At 38.0% G+C, this 17386-nt stretch overlaps 1 protein-coding gene across 1 annotated transcript in view; it reads right to left on the reverse strand.

The window, feature by feature from the left end:
• Nucleotides 1-850: 850 nt before the first annotated feature.
• MLIP (muscular LMNA interacting protein) overlaps nt 851-17386 on the reverse strand; it is a 106995-nt gene continuing 90459 nt past the window's right edge. The window contains exons 12-13 of the mRNA XM_058555451.1: nt 8369-8575; nt 851-1192 (exon numbers count right to left, since the gene is read on the reverse strand). Coding sequence (XP_058411434.1) covers nt 851-1192; nt 8369-8575 — 549 coding nt within the window. The remainder of the gene's footprint in view (nt 1193-8368; nt 8576-17386) is intronic.

The raw sequence follows: 17386 nt of genomic DNA on the forward strand, positions 1-17386 counted from the left end.
TAAATTATATGCACACAAAATAATAATGCAACTTTTGAAAGAAAATACACAAACAAAAAATACTTTAGTATAGTTGACTATGAGGTAAAAGGAAAGCAGAGTGAGAAATCAGAATTAAAAGGAATACATATATGAATAAATTTGAAAGCATTAAAAGAATAAATAGTTAGTAATAAAGGAAAAAGGCATTTTAGATGAGAGTAATGTCCTACTAGTTATGTTGAAGCATTGTTTCTTCACTCCAGCACCAAAATTCTACAAATAATAGCTAGGATGCTGAAAAATGTATAAACTGAGTACTTAAGTTGCAACATGAAAATTTTACTTGCCTGTGTCACTTAATCTTGGTAATTTTATTTTACTTTTATTGCTATTTTACAGGTAAGGGAGCTAAAGCAAGAGTTTGAATAACTTTTCAAATATAGTCATAAAACCACTTATTCAACAAAAATCATTCAGCAACTGAAGTCTTGTTATAAACACAGCCTGCAGATGGAGTTAAGTTGCATTTCCCTATAGGTAGAGTATGTATAGATATACCCACCGATCAAACCAAGACACTACTGATGATGAGAAGGGGCACTAAAAATAATTGAAATCATATAACCATGAAAATATTTAATTATTGACTGAAATGGTTGGTTACATTGGTGGCCTGTAAAATATTTCTTTTCAAAAAACTATTTTTGAAAGCAAAATTCTTTCAAAAAAAATACAAAACCACATACTGATATACTTTTTAAAAAACATGTCCAGATCAGGACCCATGGTCCTCCTACATAGGAATACAATCCGCAGATGCGAAACCCGCGGATACGGGGGGGGGGGGGGGGGGGGGGGGCGACTATGTTCACTGCACTACGCCTTTTTGTATAAGGGACATGAGCAGCCGCGAGTTTTGGTATCCGTGGGGGTTCCCAGAACCAGTCCCCTGCTGATACCAAGGGACGACCGTATACGTCTTCCTCTGTCTGTGAGAGACCTTAAGTCTTGCCCTGACCTCTAGCATTAATGACAGCAGCCCGGGGTCTGCAAGTTGGCGGGGAGGTGGGAGAGGACAGGACCGGGATGGGTTCTGGGCAGGAAGAATAGAGGTCAGAGACGAATAACTCTCTGCTGCTCGGAAGTGAAAGCTATAGCGGAAGGGAGTTTTCAAGCGACTACTCCTGAGATCAGCACTCAAGTATTCAAACTGAAAGGGCCAGGGAAAGCTGGAACCAGTCCTTGCACAGAAACACACACTAGAATTTAATAGCAGCGGAACAAGTGGGAGGATAGACACCTAAAGAAACCAGCCATACCTCTCTCTTTCATGTGACAGAAGCAAACTGGAAATAAAATAAAATGGTAAATGGCCACAAAAATGGCACAAGGATAACGCATTTTTAGAAAACTGAAAGTGAAATAAAATCGCTGCACAGTCACAAAGTAGGCCCCCAAATAATGTAATTTTTGAAAACTGAAAGAGAAAATATCCTCGGAATGGCTGTGAATTTTCTCCCAGGGCATCAAAGCTGTCTCTCTGTCTATAAAGATCTTCTTCCTACTTGTAAAACCCCTCAAGCTTTCCTTGTAAATACAGCCTTCCCGAGTAGGAAATCCCAGCCTTTCTCCAGGCAGCGGATGAGAAAAGTCATCCTGACTGTGAAGCCTTAGTTCTCGCTCCTCCCACTTCTTTTTGTGTGTGTGTGTGAGGAAGATTAGCAATGAGCTAACATCTGTTGCCAATTCTCCTCTTTTTGCTGAGGAAGATTGGTCCTGGGCTAACAGCGCGCCCATCTTCCTCTACTTTATATGTGGGACGCCTGCCATAGGATGGCTTGATCAGCAGTACGTAGGTCTGCGCCCAGGATCCAAACCCAAGAACCCCAGGCTGCCGAAGTGGTGTGTGCACACGTAACCACTATGCCACTGGGCTGGCTCCCCCTTCTGTTCCTAGGCCATGTGTTTTCTTGTCTGTGGCTGGTGCAAACTGGCAGAGTAGAGACTCAAGGAGACAATGGTAAGAGAGAACTTCTTATCTGCATGGCCTGTGGTTGTGCTAAATAAAAGGTAGAAAATGTCGTTGGGATAAGAAAAGAGGAAAAAGTACATAAAGCTGAGTTCTTCAGTTGGAATGTAAAAGTAGACCAGAAGAATTGGAATTTCGGCTTGACTTAAAAGGACAGCTGTGCCTCAGAGATTATGAGAAGATAGAAGAAATGAGGCAGAAGATGCAGAAAAGAATAAAAGTTATGGAGAGCAATAAACTTTCTACTTCTGCACATTATATGCACATTAATTTTCTTACCTGAGGGCCAAGAAAGTAGTTGAAGACTCACATGGCAAAGTATTAGTGGTGCCTGGGAAGATTAATCTTTCTAAATGAACTTAATTCTCAAAAATAGAGGGTGGACTCCACTAGGCCTTGGCCTAGACATAAATGTTTTGTGCATGGTATTTTATTAGCTTTGAAGATAAAAACGTTTAACTGCATTGCAAAATGGAGGAAAAATTTGCAAAATGACTCTGAATGAGACACAATTTTAAGATAGTAACCCCACACACCCAGACACATAATTCTATTATACCCTTTATTTTTTCAGCAGTTATACATAGTCCAATGCATAATATATTTAAAAAGAAAAAGAAAATTCTCCTGAGTTTTGATAGCCAAGGTTTTGATTTGGAGGATCCTGGATTTTAAATTTAGATCATAAACATAAGATATGTGAATATATATAATATAAATCATTGACCCGCCCATGTCATCTCAGGCCTTGACATATTAGTAGCAGCCTCTGAACTTCAAAATGCTTGTTGTCCCTGCTTCTCTTTGCTTGAGGGCTCTGAGGATTGATGCTCCCCTCCTGCAGGTGCTATACTCAAATAACAACTAGCAAGGTTCCCCTCCCCCTACCTCATATTGCCTACCTCTGAGCTATGTGTTCTACACTGGCTCCCAGAATTCCCCAGTGAGCTCAAGCTCTAGGTTCCTCAGGGATAACTTGCTTGATGATGCACCTGTTACTACCTGGCTTCTCCTCTCTTCTCAGCTCCCCACTCCCTTAACGGGTGTTTCCCAAAACCACTCCCAAATTAACTATTCACATATGAATCCTCTTCTCAGGGAAACCCAAACAGAGGTACAGTTGATTCTCATTATTCGCAGTAGTTATGATCTATAAAGTCACTTCTAACATGGAATCAGCAACTCCTGAACCATTGCTCCAAGACGAAATACAGGATTAGGTTCCTGCGAGTCTCTGATTATGTTTTCATCAACCAATCACAGATAACCTTGTTTATGGCTGTTTCTCTTTAAAGACAACTTATTTAGTATATATTATTGATTTGTTAACATTGAACTCACAGCCAACAGCACTATAACTCAAGTCTAAAAGAAGCCTACCTGACATGCATACTTTCTCTGTAAGGCACTTCACAGCCTGCTTGCATGTGGAACATGAGACAGCACTTCAGCATTACGCGTAGGGGCCATTTTAAACAGTGAAATCACCAATGAAAGCGCGAAAATTCAAAACATGTGGTAGAGACAGACGGTGAAAAGAATAATTCCTTACAGCATGAGAGTTGAAACAAGAAAGCAGAACACCCCCTTGCTCCCCTCGGCTGGGAACATGTGCACAGGTCAATCAAATTTTTCACTGATCTTCACATGTCCACAAATGACCACAAAAGTGCAGCAAGTATTGATTTGGGGGTCACAGATAAATTTTAGTGAGTAGGCAAATTCACAAATATGGACTCTTGTCGAGTTCCCCATGGCAAAGGGGGCAGGAACAGAGGAGTAGAGAGGGGTACGTAAGGTATCTAAGCTGATGGTTCTGAGGCAGCCTCACAGAGTTTACCTGCTCCCAGCATGCAGGTAACAATGTTCTCCTATGAATGCTGTAGGGGCTCAGAAGCAGCTGACCTAGAGGCAGTGAGGGCATGCCATCCAGGTGAAGAAAGAAGGATGCAGCAATGTATTATATATGATTGATGGTCATATACCAGCCAGGACTCAGGACCCTCCAGTGAATACCAGAGTCCACAGATAGCAGAGGAAGACCAGATGCCTCCTGCCTCCACATCCACACCCCACCCATGCTCCCATGCCAAGGCACTCCATCAGCTCTCTGGAAATTGGGTGCATCCCTCAAAAAAGGGAGTTCCTCAATTGACTGAAATTGTACTGAATGTACTGATAAACCCATAAATTGACTCAGATCTGGTTTCTGCTTAAAATAGAAATAATCCTAAATATTCAAGCATCTTGGGCCCCTAATGAATAAGTTGGGTCATTTTAGGATTTGTTCACCATTAACACATACTTATTGCTATACTTATAATGTGAACAATACCATATTAAGCATGTCACCCCCTAGATGGACACTAAGACAATCACAACAAAGAAATACAAGATAACCTATAATATGCATGGGATACCTTGGCACACACAAGGGTTACAGAAATTGAAAGGAGAAAAATATCACTTTGAATGTCAATGCATGGGGAAACTTCACAGAGGAGGAGGGATAATTTGACTAGGTCATAAAATACGAGAATGGTTCACATAAGTAAAGTGAAAAGCCGGAAGGTATTTTATGTGGGGAGAACACATGAACAAGGTGAACGGCAAGAAATTTCAAGGTATGCCTGGCGGAAAATAAGTAGACTGGTTTAAGTCAAGTAGAATAATAATAAAGAATAGTGAGAGACAGGCATACAAAAAGAGGAACCCATTCAACTTGGTGAATGACTAGATATGAGAACAAAGCAAAAAAAAGCACAATAGATGAAACAAATTTGAGCTTGAGGACTGAGAATTGTGGTGTTAATGACAGAAGTAAAGAAGCCAGAAGAGAAGTAGTTTGAGGTGAAATAAGTGATGAGTTTGAAATGACAACATGACATCATTGGGGAATTGACAAGCAAGCAGCTGAACGTATCAAACTGGATCTGAGGGGAGAAGCAGAATTGGAAATGTGGATTTGAGAATTATCAGTACTAAGATAACCACTGAAGCCTGTGAGTGGGTGAATATCTTAAGCGAGGCAATTAGAGAGAAGAGGAAGAGGAGAAAGAAGTGTCCACAAAAAAGGAGCGGTCAGAGAGTGGAAATGTACATATTATACCAAGAGCAGAGTGAGGAGAGAAATGTGAGTGAATGATCAACTATGTCAATTGCTACAAGGGATAACAGAGATACAGGACTAAGGAAATTCAACTGAGTTTGCTGACAAGCAGTTTACTCTTGAGAGAGAAACTTGAGTAGAGTGGTTGAGGTGAAAGACAGAATGCTTTCAAGAATGGGTTAAAATTTGCAACAACGTGGATGGACCTTGAAGGTATATGCTAAATGAAATAAGTCGCACAGAGAAAGAGAAATACCGTATGATTTCACTCAGATATGGAAGATAGACAAACAAACAAACACATAGAGAACAGATTGGTGGTTACGAGAGAGGAAGGGCGGGGGAGGGTGAGAGGGATAAAGGGGCACACTTGTGGTGCTGTATGGAAACTAGATTTATGGTGGTGAACACGATGCAATCTACATAGAAGTCGAAATATAATGATGTACACCTGAAATTTATATAATGTTATAAACCAAAGTGACCTCAATAAAAAATCAATTAATTAATTAATTTAAAAAAACACAAAAACAAAATTTAAAAAAAAGAACAGGTTAAAGAGTGAGTCTATAGAGGAAGAATGGAGATAATTATTATTGATCACTGAGAGAAAGTCTTGAAATTACTAGGTTTGCAGCATCGTCAAAGAAAAGGATGGGGAAGTGCTCATTTTGGTTTGTTTTTTGAGGTTTCTGCATACAAAGAGGAAGGGTCCAATGGAAAAAGAATAAATGAAGATTCAAGACTGATGGGACTAAGACTCCAGAAAGGCTTATTAATAATAAGATCTAACTCTTTCATGGTTCTTTTTATGTTCCAGGCACTGTTCTAAGTGCTTTGCACGTATTAGTACATCATCATCTCATGATACATACTCTAATAAGGTGGGTACTATTATCATCCTCATCTGACAGATGAATAAATGGGAACATACAGAGGCTAAATGACTTACCCAATATCACAGTCTGGAAGGAGTGGGTCAAGAAATGAGCAGAGACAGACTGACTAGAGACGTTGTGATCTTATCTACTGGGCTAAATTACTTTCAAGGATTAAAGAAGGAAGTAAGAGTAATGACTCCATTCATTAGACTGGGGGAAAGACAGGATATTCCAAGATGAAAAGGAAAGTACCCGAGCATCCTCATAGATCATATGACATCATATGATAGAGCTCTATCTTGAAAGTAAGAGAAGAGGGTAGGGGTTAGGGTAAGGATGTGGAGACACAAGGAGTCTAATGAAGATTTAGAAGAGAGGAGCACACACTACAGATTCAACAGGAGAATAAAATCTGTTACACACTTGCTGTAGCCCCAGTTGATGAGGGACCATCAAAGATAGTGAAGTCAAGTTCAGTGTGGCTCTCCAGGGGGAAGGGTGGGAAGAGTTGAGTTTGGAGATGAGACTAGCACGTAAAGCTTTAAACTCAGTCATGGGAATGATGTTAGGGTATTGGGGAGAAGTTAATTTGGGTGGCAGATTATGTTTTATAATTCCAGGCAAGAAGCTATTTCAAGTAAAAAAGACAAATCTTGACAACTTAGTATGCTACTGGCCCAATATATACAACACAAAGTGTGTAAACATAGATATCAAATTGGGTAATCCACATATTTTAATAGAAGCAACTGAAATACAAGACGAAGCAATTGAATCTTCCATCAAGAAATATTGCTTACTACATTATTATTATTATTATTATCATTATTTCAGATGTGAATATTTCTGTATTCAATATCAATAAGTCTCAGACTCTGAAAAACAAAATCTATTATGAAGATTGTGTAGACTGAAAATAGTTTTGCAGGCTCAAATGGCTCTTATACATTGTTCTTCACAGCCTGACCAAGCACAGGCTAAAATATGGACGAAATACTGACTCTATCCTTGCTGAATGCTTCCAGAAAACACTACCAAAATATCAAAAGAATGAGCTATTTAATGCAATTGATATCTATAAAATACAATTATAACCTTATCATAGGGGACAATTTATAGGAAAATGGTTATGTTATTATCAGAATTATTAACTCTATTTAATAGCTAAATAGATTTCATAGATGTTGGCAAGCATTTTCCCTGAAATACTTCTTTTTTCTAGACCAAGAGTAAGAAACAAACGGTTATAAAAATATCATCCTGAACTTTGCCCAAAAACATTTTGTTTGCAGAAAATGGATAATTTAAATGTTTAATTCAGGATTGATCATTCAGTCATGATAGATGCTATTAAATATAAAAAGTTAAATTTTCTTCATATAATAGTGTTCACTTTTTAGATGATTATTTGCTTTTAGACTGGGTTTATGAACATTTTTTCAAAAGAACATTTCTTCAAAAGAACATTTCAGGGCCCAAGGAATGTTGTTCAACTACATTCTGGAACAGATGGCCTTGATTGATTTCTAAGCATACAGGTGTATTTTGTTAGGTACAGAGAATTTGCAAAATAAATGCTTTTAAACAAGATTTTGAATTTTATAAAAAGATTTAATTACAAGTTAAGTTTGACTAATCAATTCTTTTAGGAAATTTTCAGGGTCTAAGAGTCTGTGCTAGCCAGGATGTCCTTATGGTAATGATCGGAGGAGCGAAGGGCACTTATATGTAAGCCTCATGTGGTATCGACTGCTTGCTTCTAATGGAACATTTATGATTGCATTCCAAAGCCAACTATAAATATTTTTTCACTTTTAAAATATAGACATATACATATATTTTTAGGTACTGAACACTTCATTATTTTTACATATCTTATTACTATACACTATGAAGCAGATAGACACATTTTAAAATGTTAATATTATTTTACAGATACTTGCAGAAATTCTAAGTATTTCTTTGCCCATTGACTGCAGTAGTAAGTGTCTCCCCATTAAGTAACTGTAATTTAAAGAAGCTTTTTAAGAACACTGAACTAATACTGGAAGATAAATTAATAATGGCATCTTGTAAGGTTTGGGAAAATTTCTTGAGATTTCCACCTTGGGGTTAGAACATGAAACAATGAGGAACATAAATCAGGAAATGACTTTGAAAGCAAAAATAAATATTTAATAATTTCTCAAGGTTAATTATTCTCTTTTTGTAAGGTCATGTGCTTTAACACAAATATTTAATATCCTTAATATATTTAAATATTAAATATTTAAATATTCTTAATATATGTTCCCTCTACATTTCAGAAGTTAAGCATAAAGAAGTTCACAGCACAGAACAATTCCTATTTCGGCAGAGAATTCTCACCTTATTATACACGTTGTGACTAAACAGGGTGTGAGAATTGTCCTGTTCATCACTCAGTGAGAAGGAGGACAAATGACTGAAGGGTCCTGGGGTGAGACAGTCAGCATGTGAGAGGGTCTGTGGGTGCAGCAGGGACTTAGCAGGAGGGTAGAGTCTAGTCTGATATAAAGGATGGAGAGAAACAGGCTTGTGAGGGACTGTCACTTCCTGGGAAGAAGAAAGGCATAAAGAGCACGTTAGTGGCCAAAGTCAAGCTCACTTGGAATTAAGTCTAGACATTATAGACGTTATGTCAGAATCTCTTACTAGGAAGAAGAAAACCTCTCCTCATATTCGGGTCCCTCACAAGACACCTGCTTTCATAGTGTGTTGTTTGTCTCTTTCAATAATTCTTGTCAGTTTCCCCCCTCCAGCCTCTTCTACAGAACTAAGTGCCTGCAGTTTCTCCGCAAGCGTGGCAAGTTTGTTATTTTTGAAAGTATTGAGAGGAGAAATGTTTCAGGAAGGAGAGAGTTCATCCTAAAAGTTCATCCTAAAAGGGGGTAGGATGAGATTACAAAAGTCTTCATCGAAGAGGTAGGTAATGGTGGAAATTAATTTAAGGGTGCTTATGATTTGGTCTGGAAGAAATTGGGGGAGAAAGGGGAGGGCATCGTAGAGGATATCAACGTGTGAGCTGGGGCAAAAGCACTGGTTTAATTCATGCTACAGTAAGTTGTTGAGTTGGGCTGAGTATGGGCAAGGGATCAGGGAGAAGTGAGTCTGGAAAGAACGAATGAAGTCTTCAGTTCCAGGCAGTGTGTTGCTTTGGAGAGAGAGCAAATAGATGAGTTTAATTGTAGAAAGGAGAGGTGATGAGGCCTTAACTAGAGTGGGTCCTTAACTTGGAAAGGGGTTGAATACGAAACCCTTTGGGGAAGTAGGAGCTACTAGATGAGGCCATGAATTATGTGAACGGAGCAAGGAAATCACAAGAGTGATTCCCTTGAGCCTACAGAGAAAAGTTTCAAAAAGGGCCTAGATACATATATATCCATGAAACTAAAGGGCTACTTATTTGTAGATATACAGGCACATCCTATATTTCTGAAATATTTCATGTAATAAATTGACAGTGATTATCTTACAGTAAAACCCCTTAGGAAATGAACCTTATAAAGCAAAACCTATTTTATTCACCTTTGTGACCTCAGAGTCAAGCACAATGCCTAATATAATAGATGCATAATGCATTAATGATTGAACTTTCAAAGGAATATGATATTTTCTATGAGTTAAATAATGCATTCAATTATTCTTTTATTTCTCTGCTCCATAAGCAATGAATGAATATGCTTGGCTTTATGCAAAATGGAAATTTATTTATTTATTTATTTTTATTTATTTTTTTTTGTGAGAAAGATCAGCCCTGAGCTAACATCAATGCCAATCCTCCTCTTTTTGCTGAAGAAGACTGGCCCTGAGCTAACATCCATGCCCATCTTCCTCCACTTTATGTGGGACGCCGCCACAGCATGGCCTGACAAGCGGTGCGTCGGTGCGCACCCAGGATCCGAACCCAGGCCGCCAGCAGCGGAGCGCGGGCACGTAACCGCTACGCCACAGGGCCAGTCCCAAAATGGAAATTTAATATAAAATAAATAAACATTGCTCAAAATGACACTCAGCTAACAGGTAAATTCAACTTTTAAAACCATATAACTGGGATTGCCACGGTGGGGTAGTGGTTAAGCTCATGCACTCTGCTTCGGCGGCCCAGGGTTTGCAGGTTTGGATCCTGGGCGCGGACCTATGCACCGCTTATCTAGCCATGTTGTGGTGGCATCCCACATATGAAATAAAGGAAGACTGGCACGGATGTTAGCTCAGTGACAATCTTCCTCAAGCAAAAAGAGGAAAATTGGGAACAGATGTTAGCTCAGGGCCAATCTTCCTCACCAAAAAAACCCAAAAGACAAAACTGTACACTTAATACTTTTTCATGTAACCTGAATTCATTTTGCCAAAACCATGTATTTTTTATTTTTTTGAGGAAGATTAGCCCTGAGATAACATCTGTTGCCAATCCTCCTTATTTTTGCTGAGGAAGACTGGCCCTGGGCTAACATCCGTGCCCATCTTCCTCTACTTTATATGGGATGCTGCCACAGCTTGGCTTGATAAGTGGTGCATAGGTCCACGCCCAGGATCCGAACCGGCAAAGCCCAGGCCACCGAAGCAGAGCACACGATCTTAACTGCTGTGGCACCGGGCTGGCCCCCAAACCACGTATTTTTAAGCCACGGATTGGTTTTCTAAAATTTATGCTGAGGGCCGGCCCCGTGGTTTAGTGGTTAAGTGCGCACGCTGCGCTACTGGTAGCCCAGGTTTGGATCCCGGGCGCGCACCAACGCACTGCTTCTCCGGCCATGCTGAGGCCGCCTCCCACATACAGCAACTAGAAGGATGTGCAACTATGGCATACAACTATCTACTCCGCTTTGGCGGGGAAAAAAAAAGGAGGAGGATTGGCAATAGATGTTAGCTCAGAGCTGGTCTTCCTCAGCAAAAAGAGGAGAATTAGCATGGACGTTAGCTCTGGGCTGATCTTCCTCACAAAAAAAATAAATAAATAAAATAAAATAAAATTTATGCTGAATGTGTTTGCTGTATCAGAAGATCCTCCTGCAATAGGTTTAAAACTTACTTTAAAAAACTCTTGGAGGGGCCAGCTCATGGCCTAGAGGTTAAGTGCACGCACTCTGCTGCTGGCGACCCAGGTTTGGATCCCGGGCACGCACCAATGCACCGCTTGTCAGGCCATGCTGTGGCAGCGTCCCACATAAAGTGGAGGAAGATTGGCACGGATGTTAGCTCAGGGCCGGTCTTCCTCAACAAAAAGAGGAGGATTGGCATGGATGTTAGCTCAGGGCTGATGTTCCTCACCAAAAAAAAAAAAAACTCTTGGAAAATTTTAAGCAGGTTAGAAAATTATAATACTAAGGATTTTAAGTTTGCAGAAATGAGAGGTTTTAACCCTCTGTACTTTGAAAGTGTGACTAAATGTGTTTCATTTTTATTAGTTTCCTGTTTATGCTTCAAGTGCTTATTTTACATATCAAGCGAATACAAATATACACTCTCATTTTACACACACAGACCACAAGCATACATTTATTAAAAAGACAGCACCCTCTTTACAATATTCTGTATCTTACTGGAGAGTCTTTTTCCTGCTTGACAACAGTTTTGGAATATTTCTGTATCAGCACCTAAAAGCTATGGATTCCCTACCGAGACACATGACTGAGTTACCTCACTGACTGCATTGTCCTTCAGTGATTCTCTTGGAAGCTCCAGATACATCACCTAAAATATCAAATCACCTAACAAAGTGATAAATTTACCTCCTCTTTACCAGTTTTTATACTTTTCATTCCTTTCTTTTGTCTAATTCCATTGGCTGATACTTCTAACATCATTAAATAATTGTCATGTTAGTGTGTAACTTGAATGGAATGCTTGTAGTATTTGCCCATTAAAGACGACTTTTAGATTGAAATATATTCTAATTTTGTTTTATTTCGCAATCAAATTTTTCATTATTTTATCAATAACTAATTACATTTCTTAATCAATGCAGAAAGTGACTAATATGAAAACTGAGTAGCAAGCACAAAAAGGCAGCATTGTTATTGATAGTTGAAGGTGCCTAGGAAGAGATGAGCTGAACAGTCTCTGGTTTGTATTCTGGCTTCAGCTTTTCCTGGAATGTTCAAGAACCCATTGTGAGGATGTCAGAAGGTGAGCCTGCAGTGATCCAGGGGAAGCAGAGGGTTCCCTATATGCAGGAATCCTGCAGGGTCAAGGTCTAACCAATCAGGAGGGAAATGTTTGGTGAGGGTGTGCTGCTCTGTTTTATGGTTCTAAGCTCGCCTCGGGCAACATCCATTTCTCAAGAGTTGGTTAAACCTGAACACTTCTGTAGGGTCAGATGGTGTCAGCTGTTCCAGGCAGTGGTATCAGCTATTCCAGGCAGCTGGTCAGGGAGGAGAGAGCAGAATTTTATCAGCATTTGGACAAGCCAAAGAGATCTAGAATCTTGGCCAGACTCACTGGAGCATTGTCCGGTGGACAATACAGTACAAAGGTGAAAGGATTCTTGGTGGTGACAGCCTCAACACGCATGTCGCTTGAGGTGTCTGTTCCAGTCTGCGCTAGTTGAATATTTTGTTCTGCTCTTACATTTAATTTTTTGGATATAGAAATCTAAGTTGCAAAATAATTTCCTTCAGAATTTTGAAAGTATTGTTACACTGTTACAGTGTTACTACAATGTTACTATTTTATACACTTTTTTCAAAAACATTTTATACGTATGATTTCTACAGCTTTTGTGTTTTCCAATTATCTTCTGTCAATTCTTATAAGTTTCTTTCTTTTGCTTTTTTATGCAAAGGGCATTTCATTTCTTCTTAGATTTTCCAAATCCAATATTTAATTCATTAGTTTTTATTCTCTTATTTATTCGTTAAGCATATTTAGAGTTATAAATTTTCTTCCAAGGACTATTTTAACTGTATCCCATAAATTCTAATAGACAATAATTCTTTACATTTTTTTTCAGGTAGAAATTTTATTTTGAATTTCCTCTTTAATCAAACATCTGTTGAAAAGCAAATTTCGCAATATACAGAGGGTAGGAACTTTTGTGTTTTCTAAATTTGTTATTAATTTATAAAATTTTACGATCAGAGAAAGTTCTGTGTATTATTTTTATCTTAGCAATTAATAGATTTTTTTCTTTTTGGCCTAATATATAGTCACTTTTTGTGAGAGTTTTACAGATACTAAAAAAGAATATTTTTTTGTTTTGTTGCAGGATATAGTCTAACTATATGTATATTAATTTGATTTACTTTAGATGATCTATCTTTACCTATTTTTCCACATAATCTATTATAAATTGAAAAATGAGTTAGTTAAAGTATTTTAACACTAATATATTGTCACTTTTTTCTCATCCTATCTCTTGTTTTTGCTTTACGCGTGTTGATGTTATATTTTGATGTTTAGATACTCTAACGATCGTATCTTCCTTGTAAATTTTATCCTTTAGTAATTAAGGGGGTCTCTTTTGTCTTACTTAAGGAATTTTTGCCCTGAATTCAACCTGCCCATTGTGAAGATTATAACCTGTCTTTTCTTCTTGTTTGTGGTACCTGGAATACTTTATCATCTTCAGCTATTCTCAATCACTTTGTTTAACACTCTCAGCATAAAGATTGATTTTGTGTGTTATCCAAACTGGGAAACATTTCTTTTTCCTTTTTTTATTTTATTTATCTCCATAGTAAAAAATTTTTCCTGGACCAGATGTTTTTGCAAGAAGTTCATGTGAGGAAGGGACCACTACCTGGCATTGTCTTTGTGCTCCAAAGATACAGGTTTTGGGGCATGAGTTTGTTTCGCCTTCATCTTTCCTCAAATAATGAAGACTATCAGCTGTATAGTACTTTACATAGCAACGTGTCTGCTTCCACGCTGCCAGAGAGAGAGAGAAAGCCTCCTGAAAATGTGATTTGCTGTGTGATTCAGTATATAGCCTCACCTCCCTGCTTCTCAGAACAAAATCAGGTCAGGGATCTTCTGTTGCCAACACAGGCACCCATGCAGTGACAAGGGATTTGGGGCTTGCATATTAAGTGTATCCCATACACTCAAGAAGAGTGTTTGCTGACTCTCTAGTCACTGTATCGTTGCTCCATTTTCTCATCCTCTTCACTGGTTTTAACAGTCCTTTAGGGGCCAGCCCGGTGGCATAGCGGTTAAGTTCGAGCGTTCCATTTCATGGGCCCAGGGTTCCCCAGCTCGGATCCTGGGTACGGACATACTCACCACTCATCAAGCCATGCTGAGGTGGCTTCCCACATAGAAGAACTGGAAGGACCTACAACTAGGTTATACAACTATGTACTGGGGCTTTGTGGAGAAAAAAGAAAAAAAATAAAGAGGAAGATTGGCAACAGATGTTAGTGCAGGGCCAATCTTAAAAAAAAACAAAACAGTCCTTTAGTTGTCACCTAATTGTTTGTCTATTTGTGTTTTAGTAGGAGTTTGTGGTTTTGTTTCTCCTCCTTTTGGCTTTTGGATGATATTAAGATGAAAAAATGTTAGATCATTGCTGACTTTATGCTTGTAATATTCAAACCAGGAACCTTATTTGTATTTTTCAAAAACAAATATTCATAATGCATCTTGAAGTTTGTCACTTTTTGAAACACTTTGCCATGGAGATAACTTGAGAACCTCTGAATGATCCAAAAGATTTTCTTGGTCCTTCTCCATCTCATTATTGGAAAGAGAGAAAGAGGGAAAGAGAGAGAGAGGGGGAGAGAGGGAGGGAGGGAGGGAGGGAAGGAGGAAGGAAGGAAGGAAGGAAGGAAGGAAGGAAGAAAGGAAGGGAGGAAGATAGATGATAGATAGATATCTTTATTCTATAGAAATCTTTGCTACATATATAATTAGATTAGATTCTATAGAAATCTTTGCTACATATATAATTAGATATATGTAATATATGTATAAATATATATAGTGTGTGTGTATATCTTCTTTGTCATTATAGCTTATTGACAGATGTTGATATAAGTGCAACCTAATTCTGCAATCCTTTTTGTTAAAATATACTCCATTGCTGATTATATCTTCACAGTTTTCCCATAGAACAGTGATTTTATTAAAGAAGTCACTTATCTTTCCTGTAACTTCCCCAAAATGTCACTTCGTATATTTCACATTTAGAACACAAATGCTATAAACTGAGAATATTTTTAAATCTATACTTTGATCTAACTGCATAATAAAACTTCATAGTGTTTCAGATTTCAGGTTAGTGTTTCAAATCTTCAGAGGGGTTTTCTATGCATTTTCTAACAGTATTTGATACAAAGGAATGAATTTCAGTTCATCCTGCTATTGTTTTCTATACATTATTTTACAATGTTTACTGCAGCAGGAAGAACATATATATTCCCAATTTTTTAAAAAAAGGGAAGACTTTATGAAGATTCTTCAAAAAAGACTTTTATCATTTACTTCAGCAAAACTTGAAACATTATAACATTGAATACCTCACATCTTTAAACATCACTGAAATTTGCACAGCATCTCCATGTCCTGGATGCCTACTTTGTAAAAGTCTTATTAACTATGACAACATAATACAATGATCAGTTAAAATTCAAGGCAAGACTATAAACTTAGGGCTAGGTATATTAATAATGAAAGAAAATACAAAATTTTGTTTCAAATAGTTTTAATAATTTCAAAAACTTGGCCTACTTGTCAAATTCAAGTAGGTTATCAGCGTTTGTAACTTACATTTATGGCTGATAAGCCTATGCTAGACATAGCTGTTACGTCACGTCTGCTATTTCTTATTGTTTACGCCTATATTAGTAGTGGTATATTCAATGTCGATTATGTTGCAGGAGATTTTTTAAATAGAGTCATTTGCTCCTTTTATGAGGATTACTTTAGTTAAAAATAGTTAAAGTGATAAATTATCTGTCCAGCTGGGTACATGAACTGCAACAGGCTTAAGGAATAGCCCGTAAGCTTAGGGATCTCTATCTACCGCTCCAAGTTGGAGAGCCCTGACACTTCCCCAGGAAATCTCACTTAGCATATGCGTGAGTTGTGACTGTCTATCACTCAGACATACAAAGGAGACCAATGTAAACCCAGATAAACCAATAAAGCTTAAAATCTTTCTTATTATTTTATGTCAGGGGTCAGCCAACTGTTTTCTGTAAAGGTCCTGTTAGAACATATTGTAGGCTTTGCAAACCTTATGTTCTGTCACAGTTACTCCTGCTATGGTAGCATGGAAGCAGCCCTAGGCACAATGAACACATAAATGAAGAGGCATGGCTGTGTGCCAATCAAACTTTATTGATAGGAACAGGTCGTGGAACAAATCTGGCCCATGGGCCATAGTTTGTGACCCTAGTTTTAGGTTTTAAAAAAGACATTAATAAAATCTTTATCATGTCTGACCTGCGGCCCAATGAATTATCTTGAGGTTGGTACATATTACTTTGAAGACCACTATTCTAAACGATTCTTGAAAATCAACATCATTCTACTCCACTTTAGCATTCAATAGATGAATCTTTTGATGTTCTAGTTTTTGAGGGAAGGACAAGGATCACAAAATTGTCTTGTACATGTTTTTATCAGTGAGATATGTAACGTAGTTCTTTCTGATAAAATGCTTTAAACTGCTTTTCATGTACTTGATAATTGTCTCTTTCAATATAAAAATACTTAGAACAATTTTTTTAATAAAATAAGCTTTACTTAGGAGCTTGATTTTTAAAAAGAATTAATCATTTTAGTTGATTATAGTATCATATCTGGCAAAAGTTCAAGAACATAAGAAGTAATGAAGCAAATAATATCTTTGTTCATTAGAGAAAAATTAACAGACAAATAAGCAGTAAATAAATTAATTTAGCTCTGTTTATTAGGAGAACTATAGATACTGCAGAATTGAGTGTTGACAGAGGCATTAGAAAATGAATGCTATAGCCATATCGACGCATTCACCACTACAGAAAAAGCCCACTTTCTACTCAGCCATCAAGTCAAACTGTTTAACTTCAAAAGCTGTTTTCATTGCAACACCAAAGGGCATTTTAAGGCACCATGGGCTCTTTTCATTAAAGCCTGCACACCTGAGACTCTTTTGTTCCATCCTCTCATTTTAAAGCTACCTCCTTTCCCGTGGTTCGGAAGTGAAGGGTGAAAATCCACTTTCTCTCCCCTCCCGCTGTCCCCTCTTCACACCTCGCACAGTTGGCTGTGCCTTTGGGAACTCTGAGCACCACTGGGTGAAATTACTGGAGGTTTTAGTTCCATCCTCTCTCCCTTCTTCCCACCTCTTTTGTAAAACAACACTTGTTTTCAAATGCAGCTCTTATTTTCAGTTTCCTCTCCTGCCTGGAGCTTTTAACAATTTAAAAACAGAATTAT

This window comes from Diceros bicornis, chromosome 14 (assembly GCF_020826845.1).
Source record: "Diceros bicornis minor isolate mBicDic1 chromosome 14, mDicBic1.mat.cur, whole genome shotgun sequence".
NCBI classification, from domain to species: domain Eukaryota; kingdom Metazoa; phylum Chordata; class Mammalia; order Perissodactyla; family Rhinocerotidae; genus Diceros; species Diceros bicornis.